This window comes from Impatiens glandulifera, chromosome 1, assembly GCF_907164915.1.
Source record: "Impatiens glandulifera chromosome 1, dImpGla2.1, whole genome shotgun sequence".
In the NCBI taxonomy this organism is placed as follows: Eukaryota; Viridiplantae; Streptophyta; class Magnoliopsida; order Ericales; family Balsaminaceae; genus Impatiens; species Impatiens glandulifera.
Window position 1 is genome coordinate 92,945,745 of NC_061862.1, and position 25,978 is coordinate 92,971,722.

The window sequence follows — 25,978 nt, forward strand, 5'->3', positions numbered from 1 at the left end:
AATATTTAGTATTATATACATGTTACATAATTGACTATTTAGCAACACCTTGTGGACATTTTTACAGATATTTTTATACTTAGCAGTGTTTAATGTAATTTTATTGACCCTAATTTAACCGTTGCTAAATATTTTTCGGCCTACTGAAGATGCTATATATTAAATGTTGGTAATTAAACACTTTTTGCCAACACTTGTTTGTGCAGAAAAAATCACTTTTAACTTTTATGTGTCGGTAAAAATCTGTTTTGTTGTCATGTCTTTGGGCTTCAAACTTCACAAAAAAAAATGTTGAACCTCTAATAGGAAGAGATATTAATGGACATTAGCCTTTTATTAATTACATTGAACTTTATATATATTTACACAAATACATAATAATGAGATAACTATAGCCAATACACACTCGGTTAAATTATATCTACATTTCAAATTACATAAACCATTAATGAAATGATTTAATCTGAGAGACCATAAACATATACATTCACTAACTAGTGACCAGGTCCTTTCCTGCTGGGACTGGAAGCTAAGGGTTGAAATTCCCTGCTTATTTCATTTATATCAATAGCCTTGACTGATAATGGACGAAACTTAACTTCAGCTTCAGACCCATGTCGGATTATGGCTTGATGATCATTAGCCGTGATTTGATTCAACATAAGTAGGACTCGAGAATCGGCTAGAAGTAAGTTGGAGAAGAGAAGAAATGGTATGATGAAAGCTAAAAGATGAAGTCTCATTTGATGGTTAATGATGTTGAATGAGAGGTTAGTTTGTCCCTATTTATTTGGTTTGATTCAATTCACTTTATTTCTCTCTTCTCTCCTATTACTAGGGAGGGAGGTGGAAAAGATTGGTTGAGATTTGGTGTTGATGAAGATACTAACTTTATGTAAGGGGATGGTTTAGGGTGGTGGAGAGGAATTCAAAAGTAGCAACTTTTTGGATTTGGAATTTTGACTGAAAAATTTTCTTACATTGGTTGGTTGGTGATTATTTAAGATGAGATATTGCTTATGGGTTTTAAATTTGTATAAGTTTAAAGCGTTTGAAATTGATTCAGATTCTCTTCGAGCATCTCGATATATTTTGGTTTTTCTTATTTTATATAAAGTTAGTTTTAGGTTGACATTAAGCCTTAATTTAATACCGTTCATCTTCTATATTATTAAAAATATTATCTTGAGTTGAAACATTTGTTTATATATCTTGTCGGTTATTTTTTTTAATATTATTTTATATTTTTTCTCAATAACTTTTTTATTTAAAAAAAATGATTATTTAGATGATTGAAAAAAATTATAATCATATTTAAAAGTAGAAAATTGAATAATCAACCAAAAAAACAAAGAAAAACGAATGCATAAGAAAGAATCTCAAAATGGTTTTATTTTATTTTTGTGACTGTTTTATTTTTCTAAAATGAAATAATATGAGATCTTGATTGGAGTTTGGATTTTATTTATTTATTTTGGGGATAATTGTTTATATATATTGAAAAGTTTATGTGCACATGTTATGACACGAGAGCCGACATTTGTGCACATTCCCTTTTGTGTAAGTAATAATATTTATATTACCTTAAAAAAAATAAAGATAACTCCTTTTCCTCTAAACCATGGTTAATGTTGCGGCCAACTAAAATATGTCTTTCTTTCCCCACTCCTCTATATGTGGATTGGAATAATGATCCTATTATAAATAGGGCTGCTTTAAAATTTGGATTAAATAAAGATACATTTCATTTTAAAATATGTTATTATTTAAATTCACAACAAATATGTTATCATTTGAAAGAATAGATGTATTTAAACATATCTCTTTGCCAACAAATCATCGACTCTTGTAAGGAATTCGATGATAAAGTTTCAAGACCCAACTATTTAGAATAATTATAGATAGGTAGTTTTTAAGATAATTATATATATATATTGTTTTAGATTATAGATAGGTAGTTTTTAAGATAAATTATATATATATATATATATAAATTATATATATATATATATATATATATATATATATATATATATATATATATATATATATATATATATATATATATATATATATATATATTGTTTTAGATTCAATTCTTCCTAAATGTATATTTTTTTTATAATTTCTTCTTACAAGTACTTTAACTTTAATTTTTTTTAAGTCTTTTACTACTAATAGTATAATATAATATAAGAAGTCAGTTTTTTATTAATATAACACAATGTTCATAATTTATATTTTCTTTAATTATAAATGTTGATTTCAAAGGCAATAGGTCTTACTTATCATTTCAGTTACATTCATAATTGAGGGTTTCCTAACTATGAATGTCAATTTTTCGAGACATTACTTATTCTACTTAGGAGATTTATTTTATACATTTCTCGTTTAGTGAATCTCAATAAATCTTTCTATGTACAATTTATTTTATTTTGTTAAAATTTTATTTTAATCTAACCATTTAAATAAAAATTGAAAAAAACTAAAAACTAAAAAAACCCTAATCCTAATCTCGAAATCAACATAAGAAATTCACATGTCTCTGGTTCTTCTTCAGAGAAGGCCATAAACAGTTATTTGTAGACCGGCAAGTAACATCGTCCGAATCTCGTAGGTTTAAAAGATTAGATGGGGGGAAGCTTGAAGGACGATTCTGACACCGACGGCGACAACTCTGGCGGAGATGTTCCTGATTCCGATACTTCCCTATATTCCGAAGGCGAAAAAGTTCTCGCCTATCATGGTCCGCGCATCTACGAAGCCAAGGTGCTCTTCCTCCTCCCTCTTTTTCTGCTCAATTTGTTCTTCTTTTCCTACCGTTCATTCACTATTTCAATTTGGGAAATTTAATCATCCACTCTGAAGCTCAATTCTAGTAGAAAGATTAACTTTTTCGTTGGTGGAATGATGATTTCCTTTTGTTTTCTCCTCGTAGAAATCGTCCTTGATTAAACACATTAAAGATCGATTGATGTTTCATATAGATCTTTGGGAAATTAAATTAGCCATTCTGTCTTGCGAATTGTCATATAGATTCAAACTTCTTAGTTCTTGGAAGAAAATAAGGATTTCTTCTTGTTTTTATCGCTGATTAATTAAACACACTAAAGATGGTTCTTTGCGGAGTCAACATAACTAACCCATATGAGAACACAGATGTCAGCACAAGCGCCATGGAAGTGTAATAAAATGAATCAGATGTTTCCAGTCAGTCTAATGTATTTTGCCTCTCTAATAATATGAGTGTATCCTTCTACTGGTTTTCTAATAATAAAATATGTATTCAAGCATGGAGCCACCACAATACCCTCAAGAAACAAGTCTTCATTATTTCAGCAAACATTGGCCTGCCAAAATGATATCCCTTGGTACATAATAGATGGATTGAAAGATATAGTATATGCTTTTATGTGTTGGAAACAACTCAAAAGTTTAATGAGATAGTTTACTAATGTTGAATGTTATCACATCTTTTGTTGCAGAGAGTTTTTATACTTCTCAAATTACATAGTTCTAGCGTTTTCTATTATAAGTCAGACATGTTTCATTAGTGAACTCATAAAGTATTCTCTTTTTCTTTATTTTGAGTTGGACATTGTTTGATTCTTGAACATTTTAAAGTATTAAATACACACCTGTCTATCAAAAACACCTTTCTTAGCCTAGTTTCTTGCACTTAAAGTTGATTTTTTTTTGTTTTTCCGATTCCATTCTATTACCATATATGTCAGCCATACATGTTTTATTTATTTTATCTCATCAAAACTCTACTTACTCTCTCTTTGACACTGTTGTTTGTTTTAGAAGATAGATATCATATGATATACCAGAAAGGAAAGAAAATGTAGAATCTGAAATTGTGATAGTTTGTGCTGGTAGTTTGTGGCATTAAATCTTTTGCAAGATTATGTTTCATGTTGTCACGGGATTTCTCATACTTGTTAATGCTTTCATGATATTAACTATGACTAGCAATATGCTGTGCATTTTATATGTGGATTTTGTGAATCCTATATCCTACTCTAAATTCAATGTTTTGTGTGAATAAATGGCTAGGGTATTTTTAGTATACTGGGAAATACTTGTGGGCTAAATGTAATTATGCCAAGCCCAATTGATAGAATATTAAGAAGATTAGTAGATAAGTAATATAAATACAGATGCAGACAATATGCAAGGTGTGAATAAAAAGTTTGGAGGTTTTTCTAATTTCTCATTTAATTATACAGTGTTAAAATTTCTCTCAATTCTAGTCTAGTTTCTGGGATTCTTTATTTCAGAACCTTACCCAATGATTAGAAACTTGGTCTAGGCTGAGTGTTTAGACTCCCAATGATTCATAGAGGTGGTATTTCACTATCAAAGGCTTCCTTTTTTTTCATGTGCTTTATTATGCAATAAGAGAGGTTAATATTTGAGTTCTATTTCACCCATGTTGCATGATTACTCTTGCATGTCAGGTGTCCAGATGTGAAAAAAATATTAATAGTATGCATGAAGATTAAGTAGAAAGAGAAGTAAACTTGTCTTCAATACAATTTTGGGATAGATCTGAATTTGATTGGATAAGCAGAAGGATATCAAATGAATATTGGCTACGGAATGCCAAGCAAATGAGCCTGCCTCTTTTAGACCATTTTCTAGTTCAAACAATATACGAAGCGGTAAAATTGAAGATCTGCATCACGATTAGAGGTGTTTTTGGATATATGGTTCTAGGTTCAGGACTAAGTGGAGGATCTAGATTACTATACTGCATTGCATGTCACATCCTTGATTTAGATCTCTTTTATTTCCTCTTTCTTAGGCATTGTTATAACGTATCACTTAATCTAATGAAAGTGCTTATTTAAATTAAGTTCATTTGATAATTATTACTTAAAATCATATAATTATTTAGATTTAGCTAAAATATCTAGCTTAATTTGGTAACCTATGAATGACTTAACTCGGTAATATAGTAAGAGCATCCAAAAGACAACTTCAACCTCTGCACCAACTACTTAAAATTTTTATATTTTCATTTTGTTTATTCAACGTTTATTTTTGAGACACTTAAAACATTTAACACTTAGTTTTTATCATTGAATTAACTTTTCTAATCTAAAATATTTCCACTTGTCTATTGCAAAATTTACGCAAGGTTCAAAAAACTGAATTGAGGAAGAAAGAATGGAGATACTTTGTCCACTATCTTGTAAGTTTTCTACTCTTACTACAGATCTTCACTAAAATTCTATATTTGGCTCCTCTTTTTGTCTAGTAATCTATACGAGTAACAATATATTCACCAACTGTGTCACTGTTTCACTGATATTCCAGGTGAATATGTTAGTAATTGAGTGATTTTCCAGGAATTGGCATTTGATTTACTTTTTATTTTATTTTTCCTTTTACAGGGTTGGAATAAAAAGTGAGTTCAAGTTCTACTATTACGCCAATTTTTGACATATTTTCAAACATGGAGTTGAGGCATTAAAATCAGATGTGGTGAACCATGTTTGACTCTAAATCTTTTGACTAAATATATGTTCTTCTCGTCATAGCAAAATTATTCTTAATCTAGTGCATTTTATTTTAGCTTTTTCTTTGTGTGATATGTGGAGCTTCGAACATTATCGACAAGCTCTAGATTTATCTGCATCATATACATGAATAAGATTTCACAGTCAGATGTCCTGACTTGAAAGGTTTAAATAGTCAGTTTTAAATGCTTATGGGAAACATCATTGTGCATTAATAATAGAGACAGCTCCACATTAAACTTGATGCTCTGTGACAATTTCCTTTTTTTGGTTTTATTGGTATATTTTTCTAAGGCAAGGGGGTGGGAAGGCTAGCATTTTTCCACTGTTGTTTTAGTTGGTATTACTACTATGAATCGACAGTATGATCTTTCATGGTTAAGGTGAATCCACTCAGATATATCATTTGCATACATTGGACTAAAGCACTTAATCATTTAGTGATAAATTGTGTTATTAAACACATAATGTCAACTAACTAATCCCACCTCTTGATGGAAAGAAATAACAGTTTTCAAAATGTCAATTGTACATTTCTGTTCTTGCTGTCTAGAAACCATTTAATTTTCTCAGAATTTGATCAACCTCAATTTTTTTTGTTAAAATGGAAGCTGTTAACAAAATGAAAAGTCTAAATCTTTTTTATCATGACACAGCTGGGATGAATGGGTAAGGGCAGAGCGGCTGATGAAACATACAAAGGAGAATGTGCAGAAGCAGCAGACACTTGAAAAAAAGCAGGGTGTAGATAAGAACTCAAAGTCAGGGCGTGCTGGACAATCTAAACCTAAATCCTCAACTGGTAGCTACAATGTTCATTAACTTGACCAATTGTTCTTTAGTTTATCAAATTCCAGATTAAGTATTTCTCAGCTTATTTAGAGTTTGGTTCATACTACACATGTTCACAAGTTTGTATTAGTAAGCATGTGTTATGGAACGGGGATTAGGGTTCTGAAGGGAGAATCACACGAGGACAAATAACCTGCAAACTAGAAGAATTAGATGATTATTATAATTATTTAGTAGGATAATTCTTCTTATTTTTTGGCTGTGTCCATTTTGTGATTAAACCTTTGAAACTAATCCCCATAACACATTTGTAAACTAGTACTAACCTGTTTGTTTTATCCTTTTATAACTTCAAATTCTCAGATTCAATGCTACTTTTCAATCTCTGTTGTTCAGTTTAGTACTGGAAGACAGGAGAGCATATTTTATGTAATGGTTTGACGTCATGTTTTTCATTCTGAAGAACATCTTCTAGAATGATTTTTAGCTTTCCTAAACCCTGTTTCTTCAATGCTAACAAAGTAACCACATGATAACCTTAGCATTTTCTTGGCATTCCTTGATACACTGTTTTCTCCAATTACCTTTTCAGATGTTAAGACAGAAAAGGAGGACTTAAAGAACATGGGTAAGGTTTTCCCCTCTTTTTCAAGCTTCTTGCTTTCTCACTATGACCTGTTTTATGTTGGTATGAAGCGATTGTAGCTTTTTCAATAGGGTATTAGGACTTGTTTGATCTGGGATTATTTGATAACCAGGTGGTTACTTTCAAATAATTCCGTTTGATGTAGGTTATGAAAAACCAGGTTATTTGAAGTTAGTTATTTGAGTAAAAAGACATTAAGGGTATACATATATAATGAATACATAATTTATTAATTTTTAAATATAGAGTGTTTTAGTATTTTTGTTATGATTTGAATGATGTGACTAATGAGTAGATTGTTGATTGGATAGTGAGTTATTTGAAAACAATTCAAAATAACCCACATCAAACAAGACCTTAGTTTTTTTCCCTTTCTATATTCTTCTCTTCTTAAGTTTGTAATGCTCTTGTCATTGTAACCTGCTATATGTTGGTCATGGAGGAACTAATTGATTGAAGTTAGGTTTTGAACTAGTTGGTCATGCAAGAGTTGGAATCTATTTGAATATTAAGTTCTTGTGCACGAGATACTACTTTTTTTCCTTATCCAATCCTAATGCATAATAATTTTATCACATTATGTTTTATTTTTTTTGAAAAGTTAAAGCATTTATTATTAACATTTATCGCAAAATTGTGATTGTTACAACAATAATGTGACATCATTGCTGTCATGATAATTTTGTCACATTATAAACCAAGTGACGAAGTATGTTATCAACCATCATATACTAGCTTTGTTTAAATTATGGATCATTTTGTGTTTTGCACAAGTTTGAATAAAAGCAACTAGTTGACCATGGTCCAATGAAATAGAACATTCATTTTGTTTAGAATAATTTTGTAATATTATATACTAGGTGATGAAGTATGATATCAACCATCGTATGCTCCCTTTGTTTAAATGGTTCGTTTTTTTTTTGTTTTGCACAAGTTTGAATAACAACTAATTGACCTTCCAGTGAAATAGAACATTCATTTTGTTTACAATTATTCCTGGTAATAAGAGCTAATATTGCCATATTAATTGTCCATAAAAGCTAAAGTGGTTGAAAGATTGAGTATAGATCAATATTAAAATGTGTTAATTAAACTTATACTGGTTACAAAAAATAAGCTGATATTGGACCAAGTTACAGTGTTTTCTTTGGACATTTTTGCAGTGGCAAAAGGGAAGAAAAGAAAGACAGAGTCCGTTATCGCGGTATGTTTTGTAATCTCCTTCTGCACTTATATACTTTTGGTCTGTATGACTCAGTGGGGGACTTAATTGCTATATTAGAAGAACTTCACACTAGATAAGTTTTTTATTTGCTTTTTTTACAGATAAGGTTTTTGCTTTATAAGTTTTATTTTTATTTCTCTTTGACTCTCATGTCTTGCTTTAGCCGTTGAGCTTAAACAACCTTATTTTCATTCTATGGATTGACCTTTTTAAAAAAGAAAAGAAAAGGCCAGTATCATCTGGTAGTGTTTATTAGAACATATTTTCTTGTCAAGTAAGCCTGTTCTTCACTGAATGCCCACTGATATATATCTACATTCTTTTGGAAAATTAATACTTGTGCTAAATAGATTGTTGCAAAGATAGTGATTTCTAATAATAAAAGTGCAACTAAAACTGAAAAATAAAAACTAAAAGAACAAAGACTTCCAAAAAATAATCATCCAACTTGAATTTTTCACTTGGACGCCAAAAACATCTTAAAATAAGTTCAAACCAAAATTTATTGTAGTACCTCAAATAGGCCAAATGGATACATCAAGATATAGTAATACCCAGACAACCTTTACAAGGCTTTACCATAAAAGTCAAATTGGATTTGCATATATCTTAAATGATGAAACTCGGTTTTGAATCTGATGCTCCAAATGTTGATTTGCTGATGTTAGAAGGATAATGCGGCTATGGAGAAGCTAGTTAAGATCCAGATCCCATCAACTCTAAAGAAACAATTAGTTGATGACTGGGAGTTCATTAATCAGCAGGATAAGGTACTTGATAATACAAATTGAAATCAATTGCTTCATTTCTTTGTAAAAGAACTCTCTTTTTGTTCCTTGTTGAATTTGTTTTGGATAGAAATTCATTTGTGTTCTGATCTTGCACCATAGCCTTGTTTTTTTTTTTTTACTTTTAAAAACAGCTCAAATTACTTCATTTCGCCACCTCTTTGTTAACTCCTTTAATTTTTGTAGTTTCTTAATCTCAATCGTTAGCTAACATACTATTTTCAATCTAAAATGTATATCAAGACGAGTTAACAAATCGAGTTTATGAATCAAGTTCAAGAAGCAAAATGAGTTTCTTTCCATTTCATTTCATTGGCATTTTTGGTTTACACTTAATAATGAAAAAAATATAAATTGGATTATTGAATCATGAATGGAAGTTTGATACATCTTTTTCCATTCAAATGACCCTGGGTTGGATATGTTGAATATAATTCTTATGGTGGAGAATTAAATGTTGAAATTTTTTGTTTTAATTGCAGCTTGTTAAACTTCCTTGTTCTCCCACTGTTGATGATATATTGACCAAGTATCTTCAATACAGGACAAAAAAAGATGGCTTGTAAGATTTCTCAACTGCCTATCCACTTTTGTTACATATGCCAATTTGGAAACGCCAGATCCGGAGCTGGATCTGGGTTTGGGCAAAAAAATATTTTAAATTTATTTAACTTTTTAAAATATCTTATTGGGATATTTTTAGATGAAATAATATTCTGGAATATAATTTAATTATGTATATATTAACAAATTTAATAACATTTGTCTGTTCAAACTCAGCTCCACTCCTAGACTCCTAGGTGTTTCCTAACAGGGTTATGTATTTGGTTTTAATTTGCTCACTTTCCTTGGCCATGAGAGTTTGTATTACTAAAGTTGTCGCATTGACGACTTCTAATAATACAACTAAAGAGCGTCTGTCTATTTGGTAGCTTTGTCATGAGAATTTGCTTTTATTGCATTTCTGCAACTCCCGAGTTTGTTAATGTGCTCAAAATTGAGGGCAAAAATGTTATTTTTCCTCGTTTATGCATAACACTTAAATTTATCATTTTCTGTGTTTTTTTGAAGGATTACCGATTCTGTTGGAGAAATCTTGAATGGGTTGCGGTGTTATTTTGATAAATCAGCGACGGTTATTTTGTTGTACAAAAAGGAGCGTCAACAATATCGTGAAGCAGTAACAGATGGTGTTTCTCCATCCAGTGTATATGGTGCTGAACATTTCTTGCGCCTTTTTGGTAAGATCATCTAGTTACTAATCAGTAAAAAACATTAAATGGTTTTGATTATAGTTTTAAGTGATTGTTAAATAAATTTGAAAAGACTATTAGTTTTATATTAAAATGAAATTGGAGGAACCCCATTTCACTCCAAACAAGGCCTAAATTGAATAGTTCATGATTCTTAAGATTAATCAAAGCTATTATGTATGCAGTTAAGCTTCCAGAGCTATTCTCTTGTGTAAAGATTGAAGAAGAAACAATGGGCAGAATTATGCAAAATTTAGCAGACCTTCTCAAGTAATATAAGGAACATTCTAATATTCTTCTTCTGATCTTTGTTATATTGATTCTAATCTAAATGCACAAACAAAACATGCAGGTTCTTACAGAAGCACCAGGGCACTTTTTTTCTCTCGGCATACGAGTCATCAAAAAGTATTGAAAAAGCAAAAAGATAAACGAGGTTTTTTTTTCTATACACCAGCTTCATGTAACCCTAGCTATAAGCTAGCCACAAGGTGAGATTTTGATTTTGCTGACTTTGTTGTAGTTTGATCGATATAGATTTATTTTCCGATGATGTTAGAACCCTAGAGTTTTCTTCTTCTTCCTTTTACTTTGCGGGATTTAGTACATTTGAAAACTAATTCAAAATGAATATTTTGATGATAGCCCATTTTAGTGTATGAGAATTGAGACAAATCTTAAATACTTTTGTGAACAAATATGGATCTTCTTAATTGTTTTTTTTTTAAACACCTATCAAGCTTAAGTTCCAGTTGGAACTTTGGCCGTGAAATCTAGAAATAGTTTCATATTAGTGGACATATTTATCTAGATTTACAAACATAAATAATTTTGAATATGTAACCGTTTTATCAAATGATTGTCTAACTAATTTATCATCAATTAATACTCTCCAATTTAGCCACCAATTTTGGGTTTGGAAGACCCACCATCAAACTCATACACATATGAGTTTTTTATCTATTTTTCTCTCCTAGAAATGCATATTATTCATCCATTAAAAAGTTATTTTATATATATTTTAGATATATTTTAATATTTACCAATTTAGTTTAAAGTTATAGGTTTAATTTTATTTTTTATATAATTTATTTATATATTATTCTTGATTATATAATTTATTTTATTTTTTATATAATCTTTTAATATATTAATTTTATTTTTTTATATATTTATATAATTTATTTATATATTAATTTAATTTATATATATATATATATTATATTTTTTTTAATTAAATAAACAAATATTGGAGTTTAATTTGTAAAATTTATAAATATGTAGATAGTATTAAAAATGTTAAAAAGTTGGTAAGAAAATGAATTTTTGAGTTGAAAATGAATTATTGTTTAATGTGTAATTGTATTTTAAGTATGAGAATAAGAATTAGGAATAGCCTAACAATATAACATTTAATCTACTGTCTCATTTTTTTAATAATCATTTTTTAATTTAATTTATTTTAACATTATTGCAAATTTGATTAATTTATAATTTTAAATAATTTGTTATTTGTGTAATAAATTGTTACAAATATGTTTTTATAAAATATAAAATTAAATATTTTTAAGTATTTATCGAATAAGTTGAAATGATTTAATCAAACTAAATCTTACATCAATCTTTATTATGATTAGTATGATATTTTATTTTTTATTTAAATAAATAATATTCAATGTCTTAACAAAAACAAAATAATAATATTCATTTTACTCTGTTCAAATTTTGATATATAAATTATTTGTATTCTAATTCAACATAAGTCTATTAAAACAAATTTCAACATCAACAAATTATTGGTAAGAAAATGAATTTTGTTAATGTTTTATAATATAAGGATAAGTTAAAAAGATTTTGGATTAGTTGAAAGATGAGTCATGCTAATTGCATTTCATTTCCCCCAACTTCCCTTAAACTAATTACCTAACCATTCTAACAAAAATTAATTGATGTGATATATAGTTATAATTTCCATCATTGTTTTATTATTATTTTGTGCCCTTCTATTTTTATAATAAGCCAACTGTATTGATGTAACCTAATTAACTAATATAAGTACATAAAGATTCATCCCAATCCAACCCTAATCTTATTAGCATCTTTATCAAGTTTATTAGTCATTTTCATTTATTTTTTAAGATTATAAATTCATAAATAAATAAATAAAAATCATGAATATTGATATTTATAAAAATAAAATAAAAAATGATGATGGTTATGTAGAATAAAAGAAATGGTCAAAGAAAATGACTAAGAGTGAGATGCTTATATATAAATGATAAGATGGTTATTGTTAGGAAGAGGTTTAGCTTGAGATAATAGGAGATTGGGTGGCTCACACCACTTGCTACCACTAACCCCTTGAAAAAGACCTTTTTCTATCTTTATTATTATTTTCATATTTGAATGTTCTACTTATTATTATTCTAAATAATAAAATGGAATTTACATTTACTTAATTTAACTTAAGTTTGATGTAATAACATAAATGTGATGGCTTAAAGATGTTCTAAGTTACTCGAGTATACACTTTTTATTTTTCTTTATTTAATAAACCATCATAACTTTAACTTCAAACATCTTAAATGAAAATCAAACATTATAATTTTTATCGTTTAAACTAAATGAGTAAAATATATATATATATATATTAGTTATTGATAAATATAGAAAATAATTGATAAATTAAATAATTTTAAATTAAGCAAAAGTTAATTACCCACATAATAATACAATATTAAGTTTGTAAAATAAGATAGTTTTTTTTCTATTTCTTTTAAATAAGTTTATTATCTCTTGAAAACTATTTGTATGGTTGTTTTTGTAAATAAACTAGGATTGTTAATAGTTTAAAAAAAAGTTATTAGTTGATAATAAGTAAAATGAAAAGAATGTGATTCTTAGGCTAAATTTAGTTTGAAACAGTTAAGAAGCATTCACCTCTGTTTTTTTTTAAGTAAAAAGGGAATAGAATTCAATTCTTAGACATAATAACATCTATAGCCATAAATTAGAGATATTTTCATTTTAATGTCATCAAATATTTGATATTACTTTTAATTTTAATTTTCAAAATAAAAAATGAATTTAAATTCAAACCCTAAACAATGAGCACAGTTACGATAAGGATATCTTTAAATTCTAAACAATTAATAAATATTTATTTTCTTGAATATAATTTTAAGATTTAGATGACGTGTACTATTACTAAATAAAATCAAACCAAACGTGGCTTTAAGAGAAAAAAAGAGAAAATAACCGAAATTGTTTGTTCTCCAATTTAACGGAAAAAGTAGTATTTTTTTTTGTTTCTCGATAATTTCTATCTCGTACTCCAAATACATTAAAAAAAAATAAAAATTAGATTTCGCCGGAAGCCGGCTGCCGCCGTTCACCTCCCACCGGCCACCACCATCTCTCTATACAATGCCGGCGACTTTTTTCTTCGGCAGATTAAACTTCTCAAACTAATCAAAGCTTGAGTTTTTTTTATATAGAAAACCAACAAAGATTGTTGTTTTTTTTTTAAGATTCATTATCATCATCATCATTATCATCAACCCAACTACTCAATCCGGCTAACACCGATTCGTTTCACGGCGGCGTTCAAGAACCTCTCCGCCACCGCCTGCTGCATACACATCACGTTTCCTCCACCAACCCCTCCACCTCCTTGCTGCCCCTGCTGCTGTTCATCCATATAGTTCCTAACCTCCTTCCTTATCATCATCTGAACCACCGCCAAGAAATCAGAGCTAAAAGGCATGAAGGGTTTCTCCAGATCCAACCCATTCAATTGCTGCAACGGCACAGCCATCACAGGAGGAGGAACTGACCGAATTTGATTTCCATCTTCCACCCGATTAGATTCATCGGTCCCCGGCAGCGATAGACTTAACGATGTTGGAGGATCGATCATCGCCGGCGGCGGCGGCGGCGGTGGCGGCGGTGGAGAAACAACGCCGCCAGGTCTAGGGACAGGGCGGTAAATATGAGAAGAAGATGAAATCTGTAGACTAGAATCACTAACATCGGATCCAGAAGGACTACCCGGGTTAAAGTAAAGAGAAGTAGTGGATATAGGAATACCCGACCCATCACTAACGGATCTCTTCAACGGTTGAGGATTCGGACTCAAATAGTCTTCATCTCCATCATCGCCCCCGCCGTTTCCAATCAAAGATGAACACTTTCTCTTCAAAGTAGAGTTCCAATGATTCTTAATAGCGTTATCGGTTCGACCCGAGAGAAGTCTGGCGATTGTTGCCCATTTGTTACCAAACTTAGCATGGGCCCGAACAATCGTTTCATCTTCCTCGGCCGTAAAAGCCCGATGTTCGACCTGAGGTGAAAGCTGATTACACCATCGTAACCGACAAGATTTACCGGATCTACCCGGTATGGATTTGCTTATTAGAGACCAGTTTCTGGGTCCGTGTTTTTGAACCAGCATCTGTAACATATCGTCTTCTTCAGGACTCCATGGACCCTTGATCCGATCGAGATCTTTCTTCATAGTCGCCATTAATGATCTGGTTTTAGAAAAGGAAGGAAGAAGGGAAGAAGACGAGAGAAGGTGAAAGGTAGTGTGAGGTAATATATAGGAGAGAGACGAAAGGGTGACTGGAATAGCCGGTGACAGAAATTAATAGATGAGGAGAGATGGAAACCGTCTGTTAGGATGGGGAAAGCGGTTTCATTTGGAGTGTAGAGGTTTTTGGGATACAGCTGTTAATTAGACACGCGTCAGGTGGAAGCTGCACTGATTTATATACACAATAATAATAATAATAATATTAATATTAATGCTTTTATTTTTTTTTTCATCAACAGTCTCTAATGGAGCGTGTGCATAAACAAATAAATATAATTATAAATCTTGATAAAATTAAATTAAATAATTATTATTTGGGTTGGTAGAAAATAAAATTATAATGAGTTAATTAGATATTTATTTATATAAAAGATAAAACAAAAGAGTGTAAAGTACACGCACCAGGACAAGGAGTAGGCAAATCACATTTAAGTTGAGGTAGTTACTATTTATTTACAGTGTCTGAAATCCTCTTTAATCCCATTTTTTTTTACCGTGGTTATTACTATCCGTTTCAAATTTATTAAGCTTGTTTGTTTAATCTGGATTTTATAATATTTTTTATTTTTCTTTTATCACCTACCTTGGGTATTGTTTGGTTGAAATTTTTTAAATAATTTTAAAAAAAATTTACAATCTTTTTATTTATATTTTTTAATCATATTATTTAATTAATCAATTAAAATATCCCCTATTTCAATATTTAAAAAATATATATTTTCATTATTTTAAAACATACTTACATAATAAATTTATTTAAATAAATCAAATAGCTGAATACAAACAAAGTTCTATCTTCTAAGAGATTTTGAATTTAATATTTATAAAATTTAAATAATAAAAAAATATTATAATAATTTAATCCAATTAAGACCCAAATAAATAATTTACCTTGTCTTTTAACCCAAAAAAAATTGCCTAAGAAAAACAATCAAAATCCCAGTTAACCCTTTATCATTTGTGACTATTATTAATTATAAAAAAAAAAGAAAAAGGCACGGTAAATGCATGGTAATGTGAAAACAAAATTGGGTATAAAAGGTAAAAAAGAAGGCTAAAAAAACGGTTAGAGTTTTGATAAGTATTTGCTGTTTTGGTGATGAGCCCATCAGCTTTGACCGCTCCTCTTAGAGAGAGAAAGACAGGCTGGCGAGCATTTTCCTTTACGTGTGGGATATTTATATGTTTTATTTTAAAAAAAATAATAATAATAATATTTTCAGTTTCTTCTTATCAACAACACGAAAAGAGGGGTAACGGCCGCACGGAAGTGATGAGGTGGCATAAAACGACAACATCGGTCGCCTAATCGGAGGTCGAATCATTACTGCTTTCCTGTCAGTCCAGGCTGTATTGTGGGACCCATTTCTCAACGGCCTCAACTTTCTTCCTCCATCCCACTCACTCTCACCGACACCACCCGGTCACCAAACTGCCAAAACTGTCCTCCACAATTATACTTTATTCCCCCTCCTTACCAAGTACTTTGTTTTTCTTTTACTAACTATTTTTATTTCAACATTTAATTAACCAAACTTTAATACAATCAATTAGGTAATGGTTTAATTCTAATTTATGACATTTATAAACTCTTTTACATACAAAAGAATACAAATGAATCAAAATAACCTAATTTAGTAGATAAGAGATATAAAATAATAAAAACTTTTTTTTTTCCTTTTAGAGTCACAATTCAAACTTAAAATATCTGTATTTTTTTTTGTTAATAGATAAAAGAAACTAACTACTCTAAAATTGTGATATTTTTGTAGTTATTGGTGAGAAAGTTATGTGCATATGATTCTAACAAATTAAAGTAGGCATGTGTTATGTGCACATGAATATAAGAAAGTTTGTATTCTTTTCATTTTAACAAGGTTTTATTTTATTTGAGGTAAAATATGGTTTATTTGAATTATTTATGTTAAATAATTCAAATATATTTAATATTATAAATAATAATAAATAAATAGTATTTTTATTTTTTTATTAATTTGAGTATTTTGTAAAAGTAGTGATTATCCATTAAATAGTTCAGATTAATTTATTTTTACACGTAATTTATGTCCCTTTACAATCTAAACACTATGAGCTGTAATAATTTATTAGTTATATGTTTTGAGTATGTTTGGTAGACTTAATTATTTTAACTTATTATTTTTATTTATTAAATTATTTTCTAAAATCACTTTAATAATTTATTACCTAAATATAATCTATTTGCGTTTGTTAAATGGGAGAAAAATTGCATTGATTGATATATATAATTACATATAGTTGGAATGTATCTATAAATATAAGCTTGAAAATAAAATAAAATAAAATAAAAGGGGTGGATTAACATCGAACATTTTTGCGAATTAGAGAAACAAATGGTAAATTATATTAAAAAAATTAAGAAACTAAAACTTGGACCCATCAACTTCCAACATTAAAATAATAATAATTCATTCAACAATTAAATTAAGACGAACAAATAAACATGGATTCACGATATGATGAGACAATAAATAAAAAAAGAATTTTAAGATTACTTGTTAGTATGAAAATATTCAACGAAGAAATTAGCGATGAAGGTAAAAGCTTGTAATGTTAAATTAAGACCAACAAATAAACATAAACATTCATTGTTGTTGGTCAAACAACACCAATTGAAAATGAACTAGAGACTATGATAATACTTTTATGATCAACAAATAAATATGAACATTAATTGATGGAAAGTAACAACAAAAGTAAATAAAAATATCAATGGTAGAAGAAAAATTTATTTATTACAAAATTTAATAATATATTTATTAGAATCCTGCATCAATCAATATTTAATAATCATCATTTACAACAGTAGAAGAATATGATTCTTTGTCTTCAAAAACAAATTTTTTTAATAATAATAAAACCTAAAAACTCTTGTTTTCATGTTGATGTATTATCATTTAAAAAAAATAACAAAAACATAACCCTGATCACACCATATTATGAGATATAAATTATATTGATTAATTATTATGTGTTTAATTTATAATCATTACATTATGCTATTATTTGAGTTTTAAAATAGATATTACTTTTTGGAACCAAACAAGACCTAGTATGTATATATGTACGTACATGCACATGAATGAAAAACATGTACGGTCGCGTTGAAAGCTGTGCACGCTTTGTGAGGCAAAGTAATATGGGCTTTCCTTCCTGCTACCTTCCTTCTCCGGTTGTTAATTTTTCTTTTGCTTTTTTTATTAGTTTAAGTTCAAAAGCTTGTTTGATCTTTTTTTTTAAAAAATGAATTATTTTTTTTAGAAAGAAAGAAAACTTGTTTAATAAATAATTATATTGTTATATTTTAATTGAATATTTAAATAAATTAGTAGAGAAAAAAAGTGAGTGATAGTGTAAGACAATACAGAAATGTCTCGATCAATAGTAACAATAATACTGTTGCCAAAAATTGGAATTACAAACTAGGTACCCAATTAATTATATTACCTAATACATAATAGTAAAAGTTAGCAAGGTCAGAATTTGAGATTTTTATTAAGTTTTTTTTATAAGAAAAAAATATTTAATGAAAGAATTTTTTTTTGAATTTTTTGAATTGGTAAATTTAGTATAATGTTTATTTTAATATTTTGATGATGAATTAAGTAATTGAATGGTTACAAATAAACAATTATTGAAGATTTTTGATGAAAACTAAATAAAAAAAATAAACGAAACTTAAAATACTTTATGATTATAGGAATTTGAATTGGCATTAAAATTCAAATTTTACAAAAAAATTATATAATTGTAAGTTCTAGAGACTTGTTACATAAAAGTTAAAATCAAAAGTAGAGTTCTTGGTTAGAATGTATATATTCATACAAGAATCAATTGCTCATTCAAAATTATAAAATTAGCATAATGAATAATGATGATATTCTTTTTCTTTATGAGTTTTATCATATTTTACCGTGCAAGAAATGAATAGTAATTTAAGGGACACTATTTTTTTTTTTAATCTTTTGGGTTAGATTTCAATAATTTTGTGTTAGATTAATCAAGGTGCATGTAAATTGACCATATAATACCTAAATATAAGAAAAAAAATAAGTATTAGGCTAAGATCCATTTCACTACAAAAACAAAAGTCAAGTTGTTTGTATAAAGCAAATATTGGCATTTTCTTTTTCTTGCACAAATATGGCTATATAAAAGATGATATATTGAAGGTGGAGGAAGGCAATAAATAGAAAGAACCGTATTCGTTTTGATTACTTTGCAGGCTTACCTAATGCCTGGTCATTTCCTATAATTCCTTTCTCTATTTTAATTATGATCCACTAAGAAATGTATAATCCTGAATATTGAAAAAGATTAAGATATTTGTTACAATAATAATAATAATAATAAATTTAGTGGGTCTATCCAGTATTGTCTTTTGTCATTAACTTACTAAGGAAAATTAGTTGAGTAAACGGTTGGATTTTGCAATAGTTTCGCTAATCTTCTTAAAAATTAAACTTTTGACAAATCAGTTCTGAAATCGTCTATAACGAACAACAGATATCAAAACTGAAATAACACAAAACAATAACAACACAATATACGTGGTTCGGTCAAAATTGACCTACGTCCACGAGAGGGATAAGTTTCACTAAATCAAAGAAATATCAATAGTAGAAACTTACATGTCATACTCTCAAATAAAAGAAGTGATTATATTATGAATGATTGGAATACTCCACAATCAAAAGCTCAAACTCTCTCTATAAAGAAGAAAGTAGAAAAAAATCCTAAATATGTTCACTCTCTCTCAACCATACTACGTGTTAAGAGAAAATACTAAAAAATGTATTTATACCCTCACCCATTTTTATAACAGAAAACTCTGACCCGTTTATCTGGAATTTAAAACCCGCTCGCAATAGCAATGAACACCTCAACAACTCTCCCCCTTCCGAGCCATGGGAGAATGTTGCTATAAACATTCATCACCGTGACGCTCCTGTCAAAACCATTCCGGCTTTGGCACAACATATCTCATGCTTGCCTCTTGGCAAGCCCTTTGTCATCATATTTGACCCGTTCTCATTTGTATGCATTTTCTCCAAGTATATAACTCCTTCTTCTCGAGCACTTCACGGATCCAATGACACCTTCTTTGAATGTGTTTTGAGCGTGAATAAAAACTTGGATTCTTTCTCACATGTATAGAACTTTGTGAGTCACTAAACACCATGAGCATGTCTTGTGTTATACATGTTTCCTGTAATAATTCATTCATCCATCTTATTTGCTTATAGAATTTAGTAATGTCAATATATTTAGCTTCTGTAGTAGACAAAGAAAAACATTTATGTAGACGAGACTGTCATGATACTGCTCCTCCTCCAAAGGTAAATAGATACCCTAAAGTCGATCTCATTGTGTCGATATCAACACTCATATCTGAATCAGAAAAACCTTCAACATGTGGCTTTCTAGTACCATAACACAAAACATACTTGGAAGTCCCTCGAAGATATCTCATTAGCCACTTTACCACTTCCCAATGTGTCTTACCGGGATTTGAAAGGAAACGACTAACTACTCCAACCGCATAAGCTATATCCGATCTTGTGCAAACCATTGCATACATCAGACTGCCTATTGCTGAAGCATATGGAACTTTGCACAATTCTTGTCTTTCCTCTTCATCATTGGGAGACATTGTCTTGTTTATTTTCAAGTGTGTAACCAATGGACAAGCAACTGTATTTGTCTTGTCCATACAGAATCTTTTTAGAATCTTCTCAATATCTCTCTCTTGAGACAACCATAACATTTTCATCTCAAAAGACTTGGTCAAATATTTTTTTTAACTTGGCAATCTTGAGTTTTTCTCTCCTTAGAATCAACATGTCATCAACATATAGGAGAAGTATAATAAAATTATTAGAAGCAAACTTTTGCACAAAGACACCGTGATTTGTAGACGTTTTCATGTACCCATGGATGGTCATGAAAGACATAAACTTAAGATACCACTACATTGGTGCTTGCTACAAACCATATAGACTTTTTACAAGTTTGCACACCTTTCTTTTTTCACCTTTCTTATTGTAAACTTCAGGTTGATCCATATAAACATCTTCATCCAAATCACCGTGGAGAAATACAATCTTGACATCAAGTTATTCAACCTTAAGATCCATACAAGCAGCTAGACATAACACCACCCGGATGGAAGTCATCTTCACTACTGGTGAGAAAATCTCATCATAATCGATTTCATGCCCCTGGCCAAAACATTTGACAACCAGCCTAACCTTGTATCTTGAATTGCTATTATCACCTTCTTGCTTGATCTTGTACACCCATTTATTTTGTAATACTTTTATGTTCTTTGGTCTTTCAATCAGTTCATATGTGCCATTTTTCAGCAATGACTTCACCTCTTCATCCATGAAAACTATCCATTCTTCCTTGTGAGCATCCTTAAGAGCCTCCTTATAGCATACAAACTCCTCACAATTGGTTAGAAGGACATACTCTATAGTAGGGTACTTAGAACATGATATTTTCTCCCTAGTAAACCTCCTAAGTACCTCTGTTTGTTGATTTTGTTGATTTCCATCTTCTTGTTAAACTTCAAAATCAGCATCAATATTATTACCAAGATTAGTTTTTGTATCATTTTCATGGCCTATAGCTTGACCCTGAAGAATATCATCATCATTATCTGAGTCTGAAGCTACATGTGGCATTGTCTCCTCAACATCATGAGGCAACTCAAGACCAGAAAGACGTATGTGCGCATCAAACTTGTCACCATCTTCAAAATTCTGAATAGTCTGATCTTCAAGGAATACCACATCTGGGCTTCTCAAACCTTCTTGTCAACTGGGTCATAACACTTGTATCTCCACTTTTCATCACCATAACTCAAAAATATGCATTGCCTGATTTTTGTATCTAGCTTAGACCTCTCATCTTTTGAAACATGCACAAAGGCTCTACAATCAAAAACACATAAATAGTCATAATTAACATCTTTACCTGACCAAACGCTTTCTGCACACTTATTATTCAATAGCTTGGAGGAAGAACGATTGATCACATACACTGTAGTGCTCATGGATTCAACCCAGAAATACTTAACCAATCTAGAATGAGAGAGCATATTCCTCATCCGTTCTAATATTGTTCTGTTCATCCTCTTTGCCACTCCATTTTGTTTTGGAGTCTTGGGAACAGTCTGTTCATGTCGAATACCCTATTCTTTACAATAATTATCAAATGAGCATATGTCTCTCTTTCAATCAGCTTGTGAAAGACCTCAAACCTTTCTGCAACCTCATCTTTAGACTTTATAGCATAGGCCCAAAACTTCTTAGATGCATCGTCTATGAAAGTTACAAAATAATAAGCACCACCTATGGATTTAATCTTCATAGGACCACAGACATCTGTATGGACCAGTTCAAGGACATTCTTTTTCAATTCCACTTTCGACTTACTAAAGGAGACTCTGCTCTGCTTACCCTTCAAGAAATGCTCACAATTTTCAAGATGAGCATTCTTAAGATTTGGTAACTCGTTTCTCTTGATCAAAACATTTAGTCATTTTTCACTAATGTGACATAGTCTCTTGTGTCACAACTCACAAGATGACTCCGTAACGACAGAATATGTTGCATCATAGAGAATTTTCAAATTTGTCTTGTATAAGGAACAACATTTCTTACCTCGTGCAACAACCAAAGAACCCTTGCTTAGTTTCCATGCTCCAGCACTAAAAACATTATGGTAGCCTCCATCATCGAGCTTACCTGCGGAAATCAAATTCATTCTCAAATCAGGAACATGTCTTACATCTCTCAATGTCAGGAAACAACCTATGTTTGTCCCGATTCTAACATCACCAAGACCAACTATCTTGTACACAGTACTGTTACCCATGCGAAGCTCACCATAATCACCAACTTTGTAGGATTGGAAATAACTTTTATGTGGAGTAATATGGAATGAGGCACCTGTGTCAACAATCCATACTTTTCCATTTGAAGATATGCTCAGAAAGGAGTTTTGACAGTTAGAAGCATATGTTAGTTCACCATCTGAAGCATAAGTAGATGTATTTGCACTTTGTTCTTTCTTTTATCTTGACTTCACCGTACCCTTTTCTTTATCATTTTTAAATTTCTAGCACTCATTTTTCTATTGACCTATTTTCCCACAATAATGGCAAGCACCATCCTTCTTCGGAGATCTAGACTTGCCCTTACTCGAACCATTTCTATTATCCTTTGATCTTCCTCTATCAGTCACCAACATATCAGACTTAGAGAGTTTATCCCCATTTCGATTCTCCTCATCAAGTAAGGAACTAGTGACAAATGTCATGTTGACTTTACCATTTGGTGATGAGTTGTTAAGAGTTATCATAAGTGTCTCCCAACTTGTAGGAAAAGATCCAAGGACTAAAAATGCTTGCACCTCATCATAAAAGTTTATCTTAATACTACTCAGCTGATTCAAAATATTTTGAAATTAATTCAAGTGCTTAGCAATTGATTTATTATCAATGTACTTCAGATTCACCAACCATCGTACCAGTTATACTTTATTCCCTGCTGACCCTCCCAACATAAAGAGCTTCAAGTTTGCTCCACACACCATACGTCGTAGTCTCGTTCTCAACATGGTGCACAACATTTACACCAACCTAGGAACGAATAAATATACACACCTTTCTATCTATCCTTTTCAATTAGTCTAGTTTGTAGTCTCAAGTCTAACACCCTCATTTTCAATTGCTTCATTCAAATCATCAGAAACTAACAGATCATTAATCATCAGTTTCCATTGTCTATAGTTTGTACCATTTAGACTCACCATATCAGGTCTGGATTTCTCCATTATTACTGTCTTAACAAATGTAAAAAAAACAGCAAAGAAACTAGTTGATATCCTCTTTGAATTTTGTCGGATAACTAACAAAGCACCTTGCTCCAATGTTAAAATATGTAACCAATCAATATTGCTTTGATACCACTGTTGGGTTTTACAACAGTAAAACTACGAATCTTCTTAGAAATCAAACTTGTGACAAATCAGTTATGAAATCATTTATAACGAACAGCAGATTTACCAAAACAGAAATAGCACAAAACAATAATAACACAATATATGTGGTTTGGTCAAAATCGACATACGTCCACAGGAGGGATAAGTTTCACTAAATCAAAGAAATGTCAATAGTAGAAACTTACATGCCCTGCTCTCAAATGAAAGAAGTGATTACACTAAGAATGATTGGAATACTCCACAATCAAAAGCTCTCACAACCTCTCTTTAGATCAGCCAAAGAACAAGAAAGAAATAGAAAAAACCCTAGATCTAATCACTCTCTCTCAACCTTATTGTGTGTTAAGAGAAAAATACCAAAAACAATGTATTTATACCCTAACCCGTTTTCATAACAGAAAAGCCTGACCTTTTTACCCGAAATTTAAAACCCACCCGCAATGGCAAGGAACACCTCAACATAAACAATTATTTGATCAATTTTCACCAATCTTAATTTCACAGTTATCATTAAAGAGTCTATCTTTGAATTCATGGAATGAACATTCTTTAAAATTTCCTTCACTTATGTAATGAATTTAATTACATTCCAAACTGAAATTATCATCCCATACAATCAATGATGAAAATATTTAAAAGTTTGGAATAATTAATAAGTAAGCACATAACTAATTAGATATTTCAAATAAAAACAGTCCTTAAAAGATCAAAGATAAAAAATTACTGATTTGATTCTTACTTAAATCGTCTCAAGTTAAAATAAATGTTAAGACTTTGGAGATTGTATTAGATTTTTAAATTCAAAAAAATCATTACATAAATCATATCGACCCCATTCTAGATCGGAAAGTAACAAATGTTTAACCAAAAATCATCATGAGAGCCAAGGTTGCAAAAAACGGGATTAATCCGCGATTAATCGAAAATCGAAAAAAAAACATCCCATTTTTTCCTCATCGATAACCAAAATCGGTCAACGGTCAACTAGGTCTGGTCAACGGTCAACCTGGGTCGAACCCGGTTAACTCGGGTCAAACTCCGTCTAATTTTTTATTAACATGTAAAAATTATATTCTAAAGAATATAAATAATTTTCTCTCAATTTCATTTTCTCACTTCTGTTCTTATTACCCTCTTTCTCTTACTCAAGTCGTCGGTCATCTCGTCTAGGGAGCCTGAAATCGGCATCGTCATTGTTGATATTCCATTCCAAATCGTGTTCTCTCGTCTAGGGAGCCTGAAATCGGCATCGTCATTGTTGATATTCCATTCCAAATCGTGTTCTCACTAATAAATATTTCTCTCTTAAAGTCTTTCATGCCTACTCTTGACATTGTTTTCTCCTTTACCGCTTTATTTCTTTATATCATGTTAATACATCAATCGTAGATATCAATGTTTCAAACAGATATGTTTATAGGATCCACTATACAACGAAACATCTTTGTGGTTGCTTCTTTATGCTTGTGCAAAATTTCACACAAATATATCACAAGTTTGTTGTTATTCTAGGTTAATTCAAATTTTTTGTATAATCTATAATTATCTATGCTATTCTACTTTGATGATTGCGTTTGAGATGCTTCTAGACAAATTTGAAGTTACTATCTACTCTATGCTACCGAATGATGATACAATTTTGATCTACTTAGATTTGTAAGTTGTATCTCATTAGGGTGGATATACATTACAAAAGAACTTAATGAATTTCCATATTTGTAAGATGTAACTCATTATGTCTTTATTTAAAAAATGATGCAAAAGTTAAAGAAGCTATTGTTTTACTCTAATGCTTAAGTTTTCACATAGAAGGTTTTTCAATAAAAGGTAGTTATTTACGGTGAAGTGGAAACCTACAGGTGTTTCTTAGAAACATGTGTTATTTTTGTACTCATTGTGCACTCAAAGTGTTTGATGAAATAACTCAAAGTGGTGTCGAAAAATCATCAGCGGCTTCCAACTCAAGTGTGAGTGGTTCTAATCCTTTCAAACGTGATTCTAACGATGTTGGTTGGAACTACGAAAATATTATTGATCCTAAAGACAAGAATATACTTCAGTGCAAGTTTTGCTCAAAAGTGGTCACTTCGGGAATATATCG

At 30.2% G+C, this 25,978-nt stretch overlaps 2 protein-coding genes across 3 annotated transcripts; one reads left to right on the forward strand and one right to left on the reverse strand.

Annotated features, from left to right (window-relative positions):
- The first annotated feature begins 2,535 nt into the window (after window positions 1–2,535).
- On the forward strand, window positions 2,536–10,816 carry LOC124919317 (protein MRG1). Of its 2 annotated transcripts, XM_047459542.1 has the most exons (11): window positions 2,536–2,769; window positions 5,147–5,200; window positions 5,403–5,416; window positions 6,185–6,330; window positions 6,913–6,948; window positions 8,130–8,170; window positions 8,860–8,961; window positions 9,462–9,541; window positions 10,051–10,220; window positions 10,418–10,502; window positions 10,585–10,816. In XM_047459542.1, exons 1-11 carry the CDS (start codon window positions 2,632–2,634, stop codon window positions 10,661–10,663), a joined length of 945 nt encoding a protein of 314 aa, XP_047315498.1. In that variant the 5' UTR covers window positions 2,536–2,631; the 3' UTR covers window positions 10,664–10,816. The 2 variants fall into 2 exon arrangements, with proteins under 2 accessions (XP_047315498.1, XP_047315499.1); XM_047459543.1 differs by lacking the exons at window positions 5,147–5,200; window positions 5,403–5,416 and having other exon boundaries at window positions 2,554–2,769.
- A 2,671-nt stretch (window positions 10,817–13,487) lies between these two features.
- LOC124919319 (transcription factor MYB44-like) lies at window positions 13,488–14,800 on the reverse strand. Its single transcript, XM_047459544.1, has one exon. The coding sequence runs from the start codon at window positions 14,755–14,757 to the stop codon at window positions 13,798–13,800; it is 960 nt and encodes a 319-aa protein (XP_047315500.1). The 5' UTR covers window positions 14,758–14,800; the 3' UTR covers window positions 13,488–13,797.
- Between the last annotated feature and the right edge of the window lie 11,178 nt (window positions 14,801–25,978).

Excerpts from the sequence above, each read along its gene's own strand:
- LOC124919319 (XM_047459544.1), bottom strand. The coding sequence starts at position 14,757 with ATGGCGACTATGAAGAAAGATCTCGATCGGATCAAGGGTCCATGGAGT.
- LOC124919317 (XM_047459542.1), top strand. The coding sequence starts at position 2,632 with ATGGGGGGAAGCTTGAAGGACGATTCTGACACCGACGGCGACAACTCT. Across the intron at positions 8,171-8,859 it reads AGACAGAGTCCGTTATCGCG|AAGGATAATGCGGCTATGGA; the intron begins GTATGTTTTGTA and ends TGCTGATGTTAG. Across the intron at positions 10,503-10,584 it reads AATTTAGCAGACCTTCTCAA|GTTCTTACAGAAGCACCAGG; the intron begins GTAATATAAGGA and ends CAAAACATGCAG.